General features: G+C 46.8%; 1 protein-coding gene across 2 annotated transcripts in view; it reads right to left on the bottom strand.

Moving 5' to 3' along the window:
• BLNK (B cell linker) overlaps positions 1-20,303 on the bottom strand; it is a 71,198-nt gene that overhangs the window by 21,030 nt on the left and 29,865 nt on the right. Inside the window, exons 4-9 of one of the 2 annotated variants that reach the window (XM_057734265.1) lie at positions 16,588-16,637; positions 13,857-13,931; positions 12,051-12,207; positions 9,025-9,182; positions 3,605-3,686; positions 2,337-2,408 (exon numbers count right to left, since the gene is read on the bottom strand). In XM_057734265.1, coding sequence (XP_057590248.1) covers positions 2,337-2,408; positions 3,605-3,686; positions 9,025-9,182; positions 12,051-12,207; positions 13,857-13,931; positions 16,588-16,637 — 594 coding nt within the window. The remainder of the gene's footprint in view (positions 1-2,336; positions 2,409-3,604; positions 3,687-9,024; positions 9,183-12,050; positions 12,208-13,856; positions 13,932-16,587; positions 16,638-20,303) is intronic. The other variant, XM_057734266.1, reaches the window with a different exon arrangement.

The raw sequence follows: 20,303 nt of genomic DNA, 5'->3' as shown, positions 1-20,303 counted from the left end.
GTGATAAAATATAGCTATACTAGATGAATATAAACTAATGAATAATAAATCCATTGGGCTAATGCCTTCATGATGGGGCCATGTGATTCCTTAAAGACAGCTAGAGTTGGGGGACTCAATCGCTGTCTCAACCGACTGACCCGTCCACTGTGTCAGCACCTACTCTGAGCCAGGTCCTGTCTAGGCTGTGGAAACCGGCTATGAGCAAGACGTGGAGCTGAGAGTCTTATGGGGAAGACGGAGATCTCAGGAGGGATCAGGGGATAAACGGGGAGTGCAGGGTACTACAGGCGTGAATACCAAGGGGATCTAGCCCACTGTGGGGTCAGGAAAGGACTCCTGAGCCAACCATATTAAGGCAAAGTCTTCAAGGACCTTGCAACATACTTAGGGAGATTAGACTGAGACCCAAAGCAATCAGAGAATAGGTGTGGGCTGAGTACAAGTGGGATGAAACTTGTGACAAAGGAAAGCTCTTGGAGGGCTGAAGAAACCATAGGAGGCTTCCTTGAAGGGGAGACTTCAAGCTGGACCTTGAAGGATGGGTGGGATTTGGTGTCATAAAAGTGAGAACACTAACAAATACCAGAAGACAGGACCCATGAAAAATAGGCTGATTGGAGTATCAGGTGTGTTTTAGGAAGAAAAGGTCCATGTAAGGCAAGAAAAGCATTTTAAGATGTAAGCACCAGAGAGTATTAAACTATTATTCTAAAGGAGGGGTTAAGCCTTCATTTATCTGTTTCAATGAAAGGTTTTCTATTCCGGTCATAACAGCCCTTCTCCTGAGTTGTCATGTGTCAGGAGTCTCCATGTCAGTTGGGATCAAAGCAGCCTCGCTCTGCCGTTTTAGGTTGGCATGTTGACATGTGTTCCCAGAAATTAAGATGAGCTGGATAAGGTGGCTCTGACCTCTGCTCCCCAAGCATAAAAAGCCTGTGGGTTCCAAGGGAGAAAAATAAGAACTTGTGAAGAGGGTAGGCACATTGCCCAGGAAATGAGTCTGGATAAAGATTTTAAAATACTCTTTCATTTTCTCTCAAGGAGTATGTCCCTGAAAGCAGGCGTCAGTCTCCCAGTCTCTGTGTTTGGCCTTCAGGTCTGGGAGAGAAGGGAGTGTGTGTGTGTGTGTGTGTGTGTGTGTGTGTGTGTGTGTGTCTTGGGTACAGGGTGGGAGAGAGGAGAAGGAGGGACGCTGTGGAGGGGGCTCCCGCCCCCCTCTGTGCTGTAATAGGCGGGGGTGTGGGCGCCACCCGGCACCGTGGGCCTCCGTCTGGGGGTTGTCAAACCCTACAGGAGACACCTAGGAACCACTGAGTGTTCATGGTTTGGGTAAGGATGACATGGTAAAAACTAACTTGTCATGGGATGAAAGTAACAACATTTGGAAGGGGGTCAGATGCTCATCTCAGTGACGGAGGAGAGAGCCTAGAGGCAAGAGTGTGGCTCGTGGACCCTGTAAGACAGAAGGCATGAAGTGATAAAGTAAAGAAAGCCCGGTTAAGGTGGTAGCAACGAAAATAGAAGAGCAAATTCAGAAAAAAACAATAGCAGGAGTGGGAAAGAACACAGGCCTTTGAGACATGGAGCCTGGAGACTGACGCATAAAGAAGACTAGGGATGCCCTAAAGGCTGGGGTGATGGATGCATTGCGCTTGAGGCGGCGGGAAGGTCAGGTGTTCAGAAGGGAAGAAAGGTCAAGTCTGGACGGCAGAGAGTTATCAGCTTAGACCAGGGAAGTGGAGCCAGAAGAATGGATAAACCTGAAAGAAGTGAAAAATAATACTCTACCAAGCACCTACATACATACTACTGTATGCCAGGCACTGCATTAAGAATTTCCCATTCATAGCTTCAGAATTCTCCTGTCTCAGGGCACGGGCTATTATCTCCATTTCAGATGAGAAAATGTGATGCTCAGAGAGGTGACGTACATGAGCTCAAAACCCGAGCTCTTAACCCACACGATATTCTGAAAGAAGAGCAGAGGGCTGAGGCTGAACAGTGCAGTCATCCCCAGTCAGGGGAGGGGAGGAGGAGGGGAAGCCAGCAAAGGGCCCAGAGAGGTAGGATGAAACCAAGACTTGTCTGACAGAGGTGCAGGGGCTTGGGGGCCAGGGTCCCCCTCACACAGGTGCCCCCAGACAGTGGATGGACGTGAGGAGAAGGCCTTGTTACCATTAATTAAGATATTTGGAAACGCAAGGGATTATTTATTAATATTTACTCTGAATTGTTTATCTCATTTAGAATAGATTAAAAACCAAACCCCCAAATGTAATTATTTCACAATAAAAAAACAAAAACAAAACCACCAAATCATGTGTATACTCTACCTGAAGCTGTCCCTGGAGGAGAGGCTGGCTTTGAGGACTTATTTGGCTTGATTGATCTATTCACCATGGGGGCTGAAACACACAATCATATATGTATATATATTATGATTATAGATATAGATTGTAGATACAGTCTACTGCAGGAGATTCACACTTACAGAAAAGTGCATTGTGTAAATGATAGATCAGACCAGAGAATTTCCAAAGAATGTCAGACATGATTATTAAGCCCACAAGCCATTAAAAGAAGGCTCTTAGGAGAAAAAACATTTTTAGAATAAATATATTAATGACTAAAGTGAATACTGACTTGGAATTTCATCTGCCAAACTGGGCATCTAGAAGACGAAGGAGTTTGTTTTTTAAGCAGGGGACGTGCATTGAACTAACAGTGGAGGGGCCAAATTAATAGTCTCACCTTCCCTGCCACACATAACATAGCGTCTCTCTTGGATTTTGTAGGTTTTTAGGGGTTGGGGGGGCATTTAAATTGTATTTATTGTTTCATAATGATGGTGAGTTCAGGAATTGTGGCGGGTCTAGAAGCTGGGGCATGCAGGAGAGGGCTGTGACATGACTGCAGTATAAAAACTGAGTATTGCTACTTTGGAGTCAAGTTTATTAGAGGAGTAATGTTACTTGAAGAGGCATCATGTATACAGGATTATAGTCTCCATAGCGACTCTATCCAGAGTAATCACACACTGTTCCACGCCTCATCTGAGGGTATGTGGCCCACACAATTATTTTAAGATAATTTGTTTGTAACTGCATTTGTTATTTCGTGAAGGATTTACAGACAAAATGTTTCTCATGGGCCTGAGCTAGCACTAAATCTTAAAGAATGGGAACATAGAACATATTTTGCTCTTTCATTTTTTCAGTCCTCTGCAGAAACTGTTCCTGGTGCAATATTTGTAAGGTCAAACACGGTGGTTCATGACTTTGTGAGTATCAGGTTTTATGAGAAATCCATTCAAAGTGAGGAGCTAAAGAGAAGAACCTAGGTGCTTTTATAATTTGGGAAGAGAGTATTAATCATGGAAGAGGATGGAGAAAGAAGGGTAAAGGCTATAGAACACAGAGACGGGTTGCTCCCTGTGCTCTCTGCTCGACCAGCCAAGGAAGGCAAATGCTGTGGCCACAGAGGAGAGAGGCCAGGGCACCATCATTTCTGAGCTGCTTTGGGCTCGCTACCAAATAGTCTTGTATGCCCCATCAACTGCTTTGATAGAAGTTTTCAGGTGCTTAAAACTACAAGTTCTTGCCTTTTTCAGATGGGAGTGAACTCTCTTCTGTGGGATGAATATAGTTTTCATCTTCATCTTCCACAGGGACCACATAATCAGCCTAAAAGAAATACAGAAATGCAGAAATGCTGTACATCCAGAGTTTATTGCATAAGAAGGAGTGATATTAGAAAAAAACTTCATTGAGATATAATCCATATACCATTAAATTCCCCTATGTAAAGTGATTTGGTGATTTGTAGTATATTCACAGAGTGTGCAACCATCACTGTAATCTGTCTTTAGAACATTTTCATCACCTCCAAAAGGAACCCTGTACCCATTAGTCACTCCCATCCATCCCCTCCCCTGACCTAGTCAACTACCAAACTTCTTTCTGTCTTTAAGATTTGCCTATTCTGGACATTTTATATAAATGGAATCATACAATATTGCAGTAGGCAGTCTTTTGCGACTTCCTTCACTTAGCATAGTAATTTCAAGGTTTAACCACTTTGTAGTACTTCATTCCCTTTTATGGACAAATCATAATCTACTGTATGACTATAGCACATTTTCCTTATCCATTCATCAGTTGATGGACATTTGGGTTGTTTCTACTTTTTGGCTATTATGAATAATGTTATGAACATTCATGTACAAGTTTTGTGTAGATGGACATTTTTCTTGAAAATATACCTAGTGGTGGAATTGCTGGATCATCTTGTAGCTCTATATTTAATAGTTTGAGGAACTGTTAAATAGTTTTCCAAAGTGGCTGCACCAATTTTTATTCCCACTAGCAATGTACGAGGGTTCCAGTTTCTCCACATATTCACCAATACTTGTTATCGTCTGTCTTTTTGATTATAAGCATCCCTGCAGATGCAGATGTAGAGAATAGACTTGAGGACCTGCGGGGGTGGGGGTGGGGTGGGGTGGGACAGGGCGGGGGCGAAGGGGAAGCTGGGACGGAGTGAGATAGCGTTGACATATATACACTACCAAATGTAAAATAGATAGTTAGTGGGAAGCTGCTGCATAACACAGGGAGATCAACTTGATGATGGGTGATGACTTAGAGGGCTGGGATAGGGAGGGTGGGGGGCAGTTGCAGGAGGGAGGGGATATGGGGATATATGTATAAATACAGCTGATTCACTTTGTTGTACAGCAAAAACTGACACAACAGTGTAAGGCAATTATATTCCAATAAAGAGCTTAAAAAAAAAAGCATCCTTGAAGGTGTGAAGTGGTATCTAACTGTGATTTTGATGTGCATTTCCCTGATAGTTAACGATGCTAAGCATCCTTTCATCTGCTTATTGGCCGTTTGTATATTTTCTTCAGAGGAACGTGCTCTTTCTCACCTCTTCCTTCACCTCCAGACCTGGCTGAGAGGCACTGGGTGCTTTTATTCACACAACATCTCAAGTCTGCAGTCATATTGAGAGACCATCTGATTGAAGGGGATGAGGCTTTGGAATCAGACTGACCTGGGGGAGGACCCTTGCTTGGCTCTTTCCTAGTTGCATGACCTGGGGTAAATTGCTGAATGATCAGAAGTCTTCCTGGACTTTGCCAGTCAGAGGAGACCACTTGCTTCTCTGTGACACAGGGAACCTGGTTCTCACCTCTGCTATGTCACTAGCCTCCCTGTGTTAGACTATGCTCCTAAAGGGCTCTTCCTTATCTGTATTTGTGTTTCCTGAGCATCAAAGCCTCATTGAATTGAACTGAGATTGACCTGATTGCTAAGACTGGGAAGAGGCTAACCTAGCAGCATTGCATAATGTTGAGGTTGAGTGGCTGAAGCATCCCTGCAGGACCCTTTGGTGCCATGGGTCTACCTCTCTGGATTAGCTAGTAGCCTGCGTGATACGTTCCAGGGTCTGGTTCTGTGAGAGGAGAGGCTGAGTGTCCAGGGAGGTGTGCCCATCCTCTCAAAGCCTGTAGTCAACAAAATCCAGGGCTGAACGCAGAACGTGGTATTGGCACTCAGCAGTAACACCTGAATGGGTATAGGGAGGTTGGAAGCACCATGCCCCCACCAAAACTTTCCTAACCCTGCCTCACCACCTCAGAATTCTCCATTTTGCATTTGTTTGTTCTATAGTATTTCATTACAGTAGAAGATTGTTTATCTGCAAGGTCTAGAACCTGACCTGTTCAGAGTAATGATATTTCTGACATTAAGAAGGTTTTAGTTCAAAGAACAATGATTAAAAAAAAAAAAGACTTGATCCATTCCCAACAAATTCTGTTTGTAGTTCTCTCCCTCTCCTCATGATAGCATTTAAGAAGAAAAAAAAAAAAGTATAATGTGTATTTCCAGTAATTCAATTCAATTGCCGTTCAACACTATAAAGTTGTTGCCTGCCAAAAGAAGCAAATGATTAAGAACCATCATAATTTGTGTCCTAACAAGTTCATCTTCACATTGCTGTAGTGCTTAATATAAACCCCATTATCCCATGTTCACGTCATGGCTGCAGCTACATGAATAATTGGTCTTTTCGAGCCGGACAGACGATTCCACTATCACAGCCTACATGCTATTAGAAATCCTTCCTCAGTTTTTACAGCGGCATGATTAAAACATAAATAGATGATTATTTTAAAAATAGTCTCAGATCAACTCCAGTGTTTAGATGTTCAGCATTAAGACTCCTGCTGTAGGTGTTTACATGTTTGCCTTCCTCCAGATGTAAAATGTGAAAAACAGGAGCACCAGGGTTTCATCTTATTTTCACTTTCCCGTTGCCCTACACCCCACTCCAGATCAGCAATCATTTAGATGAGCTATTAAATGCCCACACGAGTTTCTTCCTTAATACAACTCATGAGAACCTTTAATAGCTTTACATACATTATTTTACTGAATTCTTTCAAGAATACCTACCAATTAATTTAGGTATACTCATCCTCATTTTACAGATGAGGAATTTGAGAGACGTTGAGTACTCTGTCCAAGGTCGCATAAAGCCACAAAACTGATGCCCTGCAAGGACAGGTACTGGGTCTGCTTTGGGCACCAAAGAAGCCCTGGCGCATTTGCGTTGAATGAAGAGTTGGTCTCTCCTCAGTGGATACTGGAGAGGTGGTACAGGATAGCTGTTTAAAACCTAGGCTCTAGCATCTCACTATCTGGGTTCAGATGCTGGCTCTATCATTTACCTCTGTGACACTGAACAAGTTTTCAACCCCTTTGCACCTCATCTGTACCACTTCCTCATCTGTAATGGGGATGATAATAGCACACACTTCATAGGGTTGCTGTGAGGATGTAATGAGATGATACATACAGGGTGCTCAGAACACCAGCCGACACACAGCACTTGTCAGGAGTTGGCCCCTCTCATCATTACAGCGCAGGTGCTCCTTCCTCCCGTCCCCAGCTCTCGGGTCAGCCTGTACCCCCACATTTTGCCTGTAACCTGTATGGCAGAACTAAACATTTTTATTTATGCTTGTATTTGACTTCTTTTCCTATCTAATGGCTCAGCCAGATCTTAACGTTGGCCTCTTTTTTCTTTTTTAACCTCTTTCTTATCTTGACTGTCCATCTGCCCATTCCAGAATGTGCCTCCTCCAGACTTCTCCTTTTCCCACTGGTTCAGACTTGCCTGAGCCACCTCCACAAAGCTGCTATTAGCCAAACTCAGCCTCTCCCCACTGGGGTCCACCTCCAGTTATTCACAGAAACGGAGAGCCTCACATAACCCCCAGTCTTCATTTGTATTCTGTGTCTGAATTGGTATCTTCATTTGGATTTGCTGAGTGCTGAAAGAATTCACAGTGAGACCCTAACAGATGGTCTCTCTACCAAGTCCCATGCTCAGATTCTTCCTGCCACCCTGTGCTCACCCTGAAAGGGCAGCATCCCCTCTCAGACTGACAGACAGACTAAGGATTGACAAACCACACTTATTCTCAGTCTGCTGACTTCCTGACTTAAACTGTCCTAGAGTGGGGGTCATAAACTTAAATGCTTACAGGCGCAGGCATGGACCAGCAATGGGGTGTGTGCAGAGTCAGGGTGTGTGCATGTCTTGTGTGAGTGGTGGGGATGATGACAGATGGAAACAGGGGCCGGGGATTCACAGCTGAGCTGGAGCGTTGCCATGAGGCTCAGCTGCTTCGAGGCCATGGCTGGCCAGGTGTTGACAGGCCCTCAGTTTTCAGGAGAAACTAGAAAACTGGATTTTGTAAAGAATCTAGAATGTGGTAGAAAGGAATCCAATATATATGATACATGGAATCCTTCTCTGTGTGAGGCACTGGATTTAATGATTATATATATTCCTTTATTAAATCTTTAAAATAACCTGAAGAGATGAAAAGCTGAGACTCAGAGAGGTTATCTGGCTTGTCTAAAGTTACACAGCTCGTAAGGGTCAAAGCAAGAATTTGAGCCTAAAAGTCTCTCTTTTCTATCTCTTGTTGGGCTACAAATTATACTAAGTTGGAAATGAAGGTCATTTCACAACATGTTCATAAGCTATAGGTTTTATCACGTATAGGCATTTAGAAAAAAGTTACTTTGAGAAGCTGCAGAGAGATTATGTCTGGTGATGGTTAAGAGTTGCCTTTAACGTTATTTTCTTTCTCATACTGTTGCACTTGTAGGGTTGTTCTAATGGCTAAGTTTGAGGGCTTGTCTTTGACTTTATTTAAAATGCATATTGATACATCTGGGCGCCATAACATATTAGGCTTTATCAGTCATTCCTACAATAGTCCGAATGAGTTTACCCGTTCATTTTTAAATCGGAACAATCCCATAGGGAATAAGACATGAAAATTTAGGTACTAGCAGAAGGGAGACTGATGAGATAATCCTAGAGTTGGGTCCCAGACAATTGGACAAAGATGGTCCCTGGATCCCCAGGGCTGGGGAGAGGGGATGCGAGGCAAGAGCTGCCAAGGGACGTGAGGGGTCAGCTCCTCCACGGGTTGTGCAGGGTCTTCCTACAGACTTGGGGTCTCCTGTGTATGTCCCAGCAGCAACCCTCTGCATCTTAGAGGAGGAGGGTGGAGGATCAGAGAGAAAAGAAAGTGGGGGAGAGAAAATGAGCCAGGACAGGGAGAGACGCAAAGGAGAATAAAGATAGGGAAATATGGAAGAATGAGAGATTTGCAGGAAACTGCGGGAGGAGAGAGAGGGAATAATTAGAGCAGCACATAATGATTATGGATATTATGCCATATACCTGTAGTAAATGAAAGGGCTTAAAATAAGACCATATATGCCATTTTTAGAGAAAACATCCTTTCAGCATAACAATGGAGAGTTCGAGCGGGCAGTGAAGGGGCAGGGTGGTTAGTGCTGGGTGGAGAGCAGGGCCTGGAGGAAGGAAGACATGCCAGAGGCCACACTGTCCTGCCACTCCCCGCATCCGGCCCTGCATCCTGCCTTCCACGTGGTCTGGGCCGCCTTCCGCACAGGTTTGCTTTACCTCATCCTCCAGGAGCTCTTTGGGCTTGGGTGGCACCTGAGGTTTATGCAGAGAAGTTGGCAGAGTGCTGGCCAGCCTTGCCTTTGCCGAAGGCCAGTTGGGTTTACTGGGAAGGCTCTTGCTGAAGGGCGGAGACTGCCTCTGGCTTGACCGATTGTCTTGAAAAGGACAACAAGAAGAACAGCAAAGCATAAGATGAAAGGGTTCTGGATCATTCCCTGGGCGGAAGCCACGGAGATCTAGGAATTATAAAACCACCGGCATGTTTGTGGCCAACACACTATTAACTGGGGCATGGCCTTAGAGAGTAGAATGACATGTTAGGCAAAAATTTCAACTGCCCATTGACTTACATTATAAAACCCAGAAGAATGTCCTCATCAAAAACATCCTTTCAGAGAGTGATGAAGACCCACAGACCCAGGAGAGCTGACAGGCCCAGCACTCTGCTAAACAGAGTGGGTGGTGACCTTGGCAGTGTGGGGGTCTAAGAGGGGGCAGTACTCTTCAGTGGTTCACTTTGCTCCATGAAGCCTTAAGGGCAGTGATTCTCAATTCTGCTTGCACAGAGGAACCACCTGGGAACTTTAAAAATGCCAAGGCCCCACCCCAGACATGCAGTTTGAACTTCTGGGGAGGAACCTGGCATTATAGGTTATAAAATTCCCCAGGTTATTCTAAGGCGTATTCAGGGTTGCAACTACTTATCTGGGTGAAACTACACATTCCTTCCCTCAATGATTTCCTCAAATCATGGGGAAGTTGTGAGTACCCCCTGGTCCAGGACCATCCTCAGCAGGTGTCAGGGAAGGAGACCAGGCTCTGAAGTCAAGGCCCTGGGTTCAGTCCTCTGCTCTGTACCCACCAGCTGCTCTCCTTTGGGCTGCTTCTTCATTATGTAACCTCTCTGGGACTCACATTCCTCGTTTCTAAAATGAGGATCGTAGCTATCCACCTCAAAGAGTTATTGTAGGGATTAGGAAGAAAGCAGCAAGGCAGGAGGAACACTGTGTCTGGCAGAGCCGGGACCTAATAAACAGAACTAACCTTACCTGCGTGATGTGGTGGAGGGCTTAGGCAACAGGGGGTCTACCTTGATGATCTGTGAGCACAGTTGCTGACTGATACACTGCACGAAAATCTTAGCATAGGAATAACCTGGTGGGTTCCCCATCCTGGAACCAGCACAGGCACTTACTGCTCCCCGCTGCTTCCTCCTGCTATAGCTGGCTTCCAGCTTGACGCAGCTGCCCTGGCTCTGGCCTGTCCCACTCTGCTCTCCTCCTGGTGCCTGCTCTGGCCCTCAGCCCGCACTTCTGCCTTGTTGAAAGTGTGTGGTTAACTTCACACTTAGTGCCTCCTCAGAAGCCTGTTTCTGGTGGTGCAGCTGTGTTCAGGCACCAAGGCATCTGCTTTGCTACACCTATGACTGTCAGTTTTTGATGACTGTCAGTTTTTGTAGTTTTATTGGCAGCTCTTAGAGTTTACCGAGATTTCTTTTTTAATTAATTAATTAATTTGGCTGTGCTGGGTCTTCGTTGCTGCACGTAGGCTTTCTCTAGTTGCTGCAAGCAGGGGGCTACTCTTCATTGCCATGTGCGGGCTGTAGGCACGTGGGCTTCAGTAGTTGCAGCACGGGGGCTCAGTAGTTGTGGCTCGTGGGCTCTAGAGCGCATGCTCAGTAATTGTGGTGCACGGGCTTAGTTGCTCTGAGGCATGTGGGATCTTCCCAGACCAGGGATCGAACCCATGTCCCCTGCATTGGCAGGTGGATTCTTAAGCACTGTGTCACCAGGGAAGCCCCCTGAGATTTCTTAATATAAGATTTAAGCCCATCAGAAGTAGCAAAGCACAGAAGACAGGCCTTGAAGCGTGTGACCTGGAATGAGCTGTTTAACCATCCTGAATGGTGGTTTCCTGGTCTGTAAAATGGGCCCGGCGCAGTCCCCTCCTTCCCGGGGTTGTTGCGATGATTGAACGAGGTCACAGATTTGGTGGCCGTGTGTGGAGCGGAGTGGTGAAGAGCAGGGGCTTTGGAGGCGGAGAGGTCCGACCTGCCTCCCAGCTCTGCCACTTAGAACACCTCGGCCCAGTGAGTGTACTGCTCCGAGCCTCACTTTCTTCCTTTGTGATTATCGAGGTGGTGAAGTAGGCCACGGCTGTAAAGCACTACGTTGTAAACTGTGAAAAAGTCTGGGACACGTCTGTCTGGCTTGCTGCTTAGCAGGGCCGCAGCCCACAGTAGGTGCTCCATAGGGGAACTGTGGCAGGAAGCAAGGGGCGGCACCCGGTCCCCTTCCGGAGGCAGTTATCCACAGGGATGATGGACACTGCACCCTTCACGCTTTACAGAGTAAGGTAGGGACACTCCGTACGACTCCTAGGCTCACGGCGGTCACATGGACGCCCTCCCCTCCTCACCCTGCTGAACTTAGTCACCTTTTAGAATGGAATACAGACGTCTTCTTGGGGGGGCATTAAAAGCCACACACAGGCCTGGAGGCCACACCTAAGGCTCACACCTAAGACCCCCCTCCCCCGCCCCGGTGAAAACGCCACAGTCCAGACTCAGTGTATCTGCACAGCCTGCCAGCGTGGGGGCGGGGTGGGAGGGATGGAGGAAGGAGGGGCCTTAGCAGACCCTGGGTCCCTGAGGGTCATCCTTGTTCTGCACAGCCATCTCAAGAGAAATTCCAGAACCTTGTATGCAGGAAGTCAAAAGAGAAGCAGGGACTAATCCCAGGTTGACTTCTCTGGGGATTATCAGGAATTGGGGTGGGGTGGGGAGCCACGTCAGGATACGCTTGTTTTATCTTTTGCCTGTTTTCAACATTCTCTTTTAGGAAGAATACCCCCTCCCTTCCCCAAAGGGCAAGCTTTCCAGTGGGGGCTCCAGTACCTGTGAGTGACCAGATGACCCACTTGGAGGTGGTGGGAGCAGGAGGTGTCCAGCATCCTGCACCCTTGACCTGCCCCGCGCCCTGCTACCCTGAAGGCCAAGTGCCCACGGTCTGGGGGGAACTCACCTACGTACTCGCCCCTGGTGAAGGGCAGGGCCGGGTGAACTGTCCGTGTCTCCTGCTCTGCGGGCGGCGGCTCGTAGCTGTCATCTCCGGCCTCCTCGGCCGGCAGCACGTACATCTCCGAGTCCGAGTGCTCGTCTGGATTTTCATAGTCGCTGTCCTGCAGGTACAGACGCCATACTCAGGGCCCCGTGTGTGCTTAGGAGGGATGGAGGGATGAGAAAGCAAGGCTGGGGGGGGTTGGCTAACCGGGGTTAGGCAGCTGTTGGCGGCAGCCCTGGGGTTGAAGCTGGGCCTTTTGGCCTCCAAAATGTATAACCTGGACTACTGTCCTGGAGGAACCCGTGGACCTCTAACCCCAAGGGTGGCTGAACTCTGTATGTCTGCAAAGAACCGCCAGAGATAAAATATATCTTAAGAAGACAAAAAAAGGACCCAATAAAATTGAATAACCAAATAACTTTGACTAATCATGAAGGAAAACCTAAGTTTAATAAGCCAGGGTGAGGGGAAGCTCAGGAATGCAGACACCTTTGAGGAAATACGGTTTGTTTGTTTTAAACAGAGCTGGACATTTGCAGGGACAAGGATTTCAAACTGACTCAGAGTCCATTCTCTTTTTGTTTGTTTTTTTAATACAAATTTTATTTGTCCATATTAAAAATATGGTGACCCAGTCTAAAGTGCAAACAGTTCACAAGAAGGGAGGTCTTCCCAGCCGCTCAGTTCCTCTCCCCAGAGGCAGAGTTACTAGTTTCTCGTGTGTTTTGTTCCGAGATAGTTTATGTGTATAGCACACATACATATATTCATGTGGAGGAAATATTTGATTCAGGACTTAAGAGGTCCTCTGACCTCTGAGCCCACTGCCTCCACACACTGCCTGACACGATGCTCAATCCACATACGATTTTTGGATGACTCGATGATGGCCTGTCTGCTCTCTCTGGCAATTGTGTAACATCGAGGCAGGTCTAGTGTTTCCTTCGTTGCTGAATCCTCAGCGCGTGATGGGCACTGAGGATGTCTGGAACCAACGAAGGCATCCGTGAGTGAGCACCGTGCTTTCCTCCTCAGTCCGTAGGGAGGTGGGGGAGAGGAGAGGAAGAGGGTGAAGAGTGGGATTAGGAGAGAAGCGAGGCTGAAAAGAACGCTTTTCCCGAGGTGGTTGGAGGAGTGGGGGGAGAGAGACTGAAAGGAGGAAGGAGCCCAAAGGAGGATGCTTGTCCTTACCCTGAAGTGGGGGAGCCAGGAAGGGACAGGGAGAGGAGGGAGGTATGGAAATTCCTGTAGGGGGATTTTCCCAAACCCCTAGGTCAGAAATAGCAGATGAGAATATGAAATTAGGCTGAATAAAATAATGAAAGTAGTAATTATGATAACTAACATTTCTATGCACTGTATACCTCATTGACCCCCGACCACAATCATATGAGATAGTTTTTTTAAAAACCCCATTTTGCAATTGAGGAAACTGAGGCACAGAAGAATTGGGTAATTTGAGTCTGCAATTTGTGCTCTGGAGAAGTCAGTGATGTGCAGTGGGAGTGAAAGGATGGGTCAGGGGGAGGCTTAACAGGGCAAGACCCTGGCTTCCCAAGCCAGAGACCCTCTTCATCCAGGGACCGGACTGCAGCATCCCAGGGAGACATCAGTATGAGCACTGAGAAGCAGTTGCTTTAATAGTCATTCAGAAAGTGAAGGGACCAGTGAGCAGCCAGATACATGTGCCTGAGTGGGGGACAGTCTGGGTATCCCACTTTGTTTCAGTTTTCATGGAGCAGGGACAGACTTCCTAGACTTAATTACCTGGAGGTTGAGGATCAGTGTGCGTCCTGGGGAGGATTCTGGAGTCCTTGCAGCCCTTCCGGCAGAGCAGTGTGACTGAGAGGCCCAGGTTGGCAGAGGTGGCAGAGAGGGTAGAGAAAAAGAGACCCCACGTCAGCTGTTCCTGGCAGCCGTCCTCCGACACCGGGCTGCCTACCAGACTGTGTCCCCGTGAGGACCAGACTGAGACTGTATATCCGGGACCCAGCATGGGACCAGCTACAGGGTAGGTGCACACCCAACGTACAAGGAATGAATGAATGCACTGAGCTGCTACCCAGGCCCTGAAGGGACTGATGAGGAGGAAACGGGTGCTCAGGAAGTGCTGAGCTGGCCCTTCATTTGGAAAGTCTTTTCTGTGGGGATGCACCATGAGACCCTCCTACTTCAAGTACAGTAGGATGCTTTGAATGCCTTTTCATCAAGAGAATTAAAAGGGAATCTGTTCAAACTTCTGATAGGTTTAAAAAAAACCCTCCCCCCAATCATTCTAAATTATGACAAACAAATGTCTTTTGTTACTTATTCATTCATTCATTCATTCAATACTTAAGGAAGTACAATACTTTGGACAGTCTGATGGGAAGAAGGGAATGTGTAATCAGACAAAAGTCTTCTCAAATTGTCCTTCCTTCATTTATGTAATCAGTATTTATTGAGCACCTACTATGTGCCAGCCATCATGCTTGACTCAGAGCACAGTCCCTGGCCTCACAGAGCTTATATGTTAGCCTGAGAGACCAACAACAAACAAATAGTGAATAATAAATAAGTAGATAATCAAACAGATAAAATAGGTATGCCTGGTGATAGATGCACTGAAGGGAATGATCAAATTCCTGAGACAGAGCGCAAAGGGAGGAGGGATTCTGTCTTGGATAGAGCTGCTGGAAAGGCTTTCCTGATGAGAAGGAGACACGGAAGCCAAGCCTGAAGTATAAGAAGGAGCCGACCAAGTGAAGAAGGATGGGGACACTCTAGGTTCTCCTCTCTTCCCCTCTTCCTTCACCTGCCAAGGACCACGTGTCTGAAATCGCTAAGGCAGGCAGGACCTTGACCTGTTGTAGGAACTGAGGGCAGGCCTGTGCCCCTGGGCTGTGATGAGCAAGGCCCAGCTGAGGAGTGTAGGGAAAGCTGGACACGTCTGCAGGGGTCGGATTTCATCAGGTCTGGAGGCTTTAGCAACAAGCCTGGATTTCATTTTATGTACAAAGGGAATCCAATAAGATAAAAATAGTTGTGAGTGAGTGTTCAATCAACCCTTGTTATCGCTGGTACCTGCATTTTGGTTGTTTGACTTTGGGACACAAGTCATTCCCTCCTCTTCAGGATGATTTTATTTTGTGTTTTCTAAGTCCCCACTGTGTGTTCTTTTTATCCAGCCAGTGGCCTCAATTTGCTTGACTGCCTGGTGGATGTTAGACCAGCTTCTTAACTTTGCTTTAGATGTGGCCCGGTGCCTGCCGCCAGCAGGGGGCGCAGCTGCAGTGCGTATGAGCGATCCCCGCTGCCTGGCCTGGGAGGAACCCCATGCCTATGTGACTCACAGAGAGGCCACCTCGCCCCTGCTTTTTTAAAAATCTTTTCTCTGCAGTTGAAAAGGGAGGAATTCCCATCTCCTAATACTCTGAATAAACTCCAGGTAATGTACACAGTGCGGAGCGAGGCGCAGGCTAAATTCTGGGAACTGGGCAGGAGTCCTGGGTTCTTATTCTATTGGGCCACTGAGTAACTGAGAGAAGGTCGGCAAGTCATTTTCATGCTCTTGGCCTCAGTTTCCTTACAGGGTATATGGTTGTGTGGAGGCCCTCTTGGATCCTTTCCAGATATGAAACTCACAGATTGGAGCAGACTCACATTTGACATGTGATCAATAATCATCATGCAGAAGGCTTTAGGATGTCTTGTCCCTATAAGACTCAGCCCCAAAGAGAAGTGGCCACTGGGGCCCTGTGGGTCCCAGAGCTGTCTTGAAAAGGTTCACAGGTAATTCTGACACACCACTCCTGTGTCATCATGCTAGGGGAGGGCTGTCACCATCTGTGGCCCCCAGAGTCTGTTCATATCCTCTTGGTCACAGCAAACCTCTTAGGTTTTAAAAGCCTGGTTCTGAGGTCTGAGAGCCTGGGTTTGAATTTTGGAACTGCAAGTTACTTCAACTCTCTATGCCTTGGTTTCTTCACCTGTAAAACGGGCAGGGCTGATGTCCAAACTGTTTAACAACTAATAAGGCCCAGGTACTGACCATGACCTTAAGGAGTGTCCTGGAGACTCCCTGATGTGCCAGGCATTCACTCTTTAGTTGCTGGTTTGTTTAGGGCTCCTGGCAGAAACCAAGCAGTGATAGGGCACTGGGGACTTCAGGGCAGAGGCATTTGCCAACTAATTTGGGAATATTCAAACATTTTAATGTCTGAGTACTCTGAATACCAGCAGAAAGTGGGAATAAGAGTGCCTACTCTTAGGCTGAGGTAAGGATTACATGAGGTGATGAGTGTAAAGCTCCTAGCCCGGTGCATGGTGGTGCTAGCCCAAGTCAGCCGTTGTGAGGTTATTGCCGCCCTGCCTATAGGTGGCCCTTCCAGCTCAGCCATCTCCCCTCCATGATGTGCAGCTGACCTCCAGCATGTCATTCAGAAACAAGTCTTTATAAAGGCCTCCCAGGGACCCTGGTGGAAATGATAGCCTTCTAGTCCCAGGAACAAATACTTACGAAGTCATCTGACCAGTGCTCCTCTTCGTCAGCTGGGCTCTCTGAAATGGCTGGTGGGAAGCAGAAAGCACAAGCATAAATCTCAGCTGGCCCGCTCCACCCTGGCCACGAGAACCGCACCTGCCTTCCCTGCCCTTGGGCCACCTGCTCCCAGCTGCTAGGCCTTGAACGGTTATGACAGTCATCTCATGTTCATTCCTTTTAAATCCTTGTCTTTTTTTTTTAAAGTCAATTCTCAACATATTAAGAAAAGTCCCAGAGATGGTGTATCTGACCCTTATATGTCTTTGTCAAGGGACATTTTTGAGACCTTGGAGTAGCAATCCATACCGTGCTGCTTCCAAGGATTTCTTTGAATCAATATGTGGATGGTGTAGTAGGACGAGCACTGGACAGGGAGTCAGATAGACCTAAATTCTCATCCAGGCTCTGTTCCTAACTAGTTGGAAAGTAGGCAAGAATGTCTTAACACCTCTGGGCCTCAATTTCCAGATCTATAAAATAAAAACTCCAGCTCTCTAAAAGAGGATAACTTCTGTAATTCTCTCTGGCTCTAATGTTGACTTTTTTATATAAAAAAGTTTTTTTTCCAGTGCTTTACTACATGCTGGGCTATATTATCAGAGCTTTGTACTTACTTGGCTCTCTCAAAAACCTTATGAGGAAGCTGAAGCCTAGAGAAGATAAATCATTTGCGCAAGATCATATAGTAAATGGTAAAGCCAAGAGTTGAGCCCTGCAGGTTGTTTGACTTCCAAATGCACGCTCCAAACCCCAGTGCCATGCTGCCGTGCTGTCCTTGGGCTCCAGGGTGCAGCCACTGTCTTGGGCTCCATAGGGGGTATAAAAATGGATGTGACAGGTCTTAAGTAGCTTATGATCCTTAAGAATAAAGTAGGGCTGGATTATGACAGCCAAGCAGACTATTTGACCTCTTTTCCTCCAAAACACATTTAGAGTATGAGAAGCTTAGCATCAAACCCATCACATAAACTGAACTTAGAGGCTAAATATAATTCACTCAACCAGACACAGGTTCAGATGGCAGAGTGGCTCTGATGATTGTACCATAGAGGGTCCCATTTCCCCTCTGAGCAGCCACAGCTAGAAGGCCTAGTAGATAATCCCTGAGTCCCCCAGAACCTCAATAGAAATTTTTCTTGCCATTTCTATCCCCTGCCACAGCAGACCACGGACTTCAGCTCCAGGGGGGTTTCACAGAGGCACAAGGGAAAGAATCATGGAGGGGAAGTGGGGGCCAGAAGGAGGTGTTTGGATCAGGGTGGCCAGGTTTTAAGCAGTGGCCGCAACAGCACCCTCTCTTGGGGAAAACATGATAGGCGCCGAGAAGGAGCTTCATTGTACAAGTCAAATGTGAGTCAGACTTTGACATTGACAGAAAATAATTCTTATGAAATTATTCTCTGGATTGACTTATACTACATGATAGTGTATTGTGATCATTAGGTATGCCAAGAAACTCCAGAAGAATAGTTGAAAAAGTCCTCTTCCCAACCTGCAAATACTGGCACAGTGGGGGAATAAGTTTCTAGTACCTTAAGTTTGGAGATAACTGAAGGTCAAAACTTAAGGCAGCAAGATGTTTTTCTTCAATCATTTACAATAAAAACTTTTATAAAATGCTTTTATGAGACACACTTCCCTGCCTTGGTCAATTCCTTTTCTCAGTGAGTCAGGGTCCACTTTATGATCAGCTACTGGTGAAAGCAGTTGCAGCCGTCATCTAACTGGTTTTCCTGTCTCCATAATCTTTCCTCTTCAATTCATCCTTTCAACTGTTTCTAGTTATTTTCTTAAAATAAAGGTCAGATCACGCTATTCCTTTCCTCAAGAATCATCAATGGCTCCCTATGGAATAAAGTCAAGCTTCTGTGTCAACGTATTCAAATGCCTGCACCTGCTGTCCCTCCATCAATTCCTCTTGCAGCTGGTCTTCTTTATTCACCTACAGTAACACTGGACAGCTTGTTCCTCCATCCTGCAATTTTGATAGTTCTCTCCTCTGCTCGTGTTGCCTCCCCAGCCCATCTTCCTTCTTCCATGGAAATCCCTGTCATCCCTCCTCCATAAGGTCTTCCCCAGTCCCTCTGCTCGTAACCCATCAGCTCCTTCCTCTGGGCCCTCGTAGATGCTGCTGGCATCTTGTGGCATGTACTTCATTCTGCCCTGTGCGACGACTAGGTTGTTTGTGTCTCTCTGTACTGAAAAGCAAGACCTATTTAATTTATCTTTGGGTCTGGATGTCATTTCACATTTATAATTCTACACTAATAAAAGCATAAACTGATAAATGTGTTGAATGGCTGAAAATGAAGATAATAATAGTAGGTTCCATCATTCAATACTTCCTATGTGCTGGGTGCTAGGGGAAGTCTTATAAATGTATTTCTTCATTTATTCTCAAAATAGTACTATGTGGTAGGTGCCATTATTATCTCTGTTTTACAGTCGAGGAAACTGGGGCTAAGGCACATGTGTCTGAGGCACATGGCTGGTGAGTGTGGGGGCTGGATTGGAGGCCAGGCTGTGCTGGTTCCTGCAGCTGAAATCTCATGTGACTCACGTGACCCTCCACTGAGTACTCAGAAAGAATGAAAGTGAAATAACAAATGGAAAATACTTAGAAGAGTACCTTACATAGAGTAAGGGCCCAATGAGTGATGGTTATTACTATGAATTTACTTTCTCTATAAATTCTCACAATAACCTGAAGGATAGCTATTCTTATCTCCAGATAAGGAATCTAAGGCTTGGGGAAGTTACAAAACTTTTCTAGGTTCAGTGCTTAGGGGGCAAAGCCAGGATTCCACCCAAGGCCCAAAGCACCCCAAAGGCCAAGATCTTCTCACCAAGCCAGCCTCTACAATGGAAAGAAAAGACCTAGAATCTAGAGAAACAATCATGCATCAGACTGAGGACAACCCAGGGTGGTATAAAATTTCCTGGTGAATGTCCCGGCACCTGACTGTAATTCCAGGTGCTGAGAGAATTCGGAGAAGGGTGCACTCAGTGAGGGCTGAGAGGTTGCACAAGCCTGTGTGCCAAAGGCAGGATTGAACTGGGCCTTAAAGGATGAGTGGGGCTTGGGCAGGAGAATGACAATGAAGGAGGGTGTCCTCCTTGCATCCCCAAGACAGAGGCTTGTATGTCGCTCCCAGAAGCACGGCTTAGCCAAGGGAGCATCCATAAGGCACGGATGTGCACAGAATGGACGAGCTGCACTGGAGAGTCACAGGGAAACATGCTGACAGGTAAACAAAGCTCAATTCATTGCCAGCCAATGGGACGCCCCAGCCTCAGGGGGCACTGCAGGTCCCAGTGACAAGCTGGAGAGGGGGAGGCTGACGAGGATGGTGTTTGACTAACCCAGGTGTGAAGAGACAGAGGCTGAACAAGGCTGGGGGTCTTGGGACTGGGAGAGATGGCTGGAAGGACAGTAAAGGACTCTGTGTGGAGAGCCTGAGGGAACGGGTGAAGGAGAGACTGTGAATTCAGCCTCTTAGCTGGGGGTCATCAGAAGCACCAGAGACCCTGGGCGGGCCTGGTGGCATCCCAGCCACGGGCATTGAGGGATGCACCCCACAGCTGCGTGTCAACACACAGCCTCCGCTGTGGCCCTGAATCCACTCTAGAGCCTGTGCTCCGGGCCAGTGGGCCCTGCGCATTTCCCCTCTTGCAGTGTGGGTGGTGGGATG

This window comes from Hippopotamus amphibius, chromosome 5 (genome assembly GCF_030028045.1).
Source record: "Hippopotamus amphibius kiboko isolate mHipAmp2 chromosome 5, mHipAmp2.hap2, whole genome shotgun sequence".
NCBI classification, from domain to species: domain Eukaryota; kingdom Metazoa; phylum Chordata; class Mammalia; order Artiodactyla; family Hippopotamidae; genus Hippopotamus; species Hippopotamus amphibius.
Note: the sequence above shows the minus strand (reverse complement) of the source record. Positions and strands in the feature narration are given on the sequence as shown.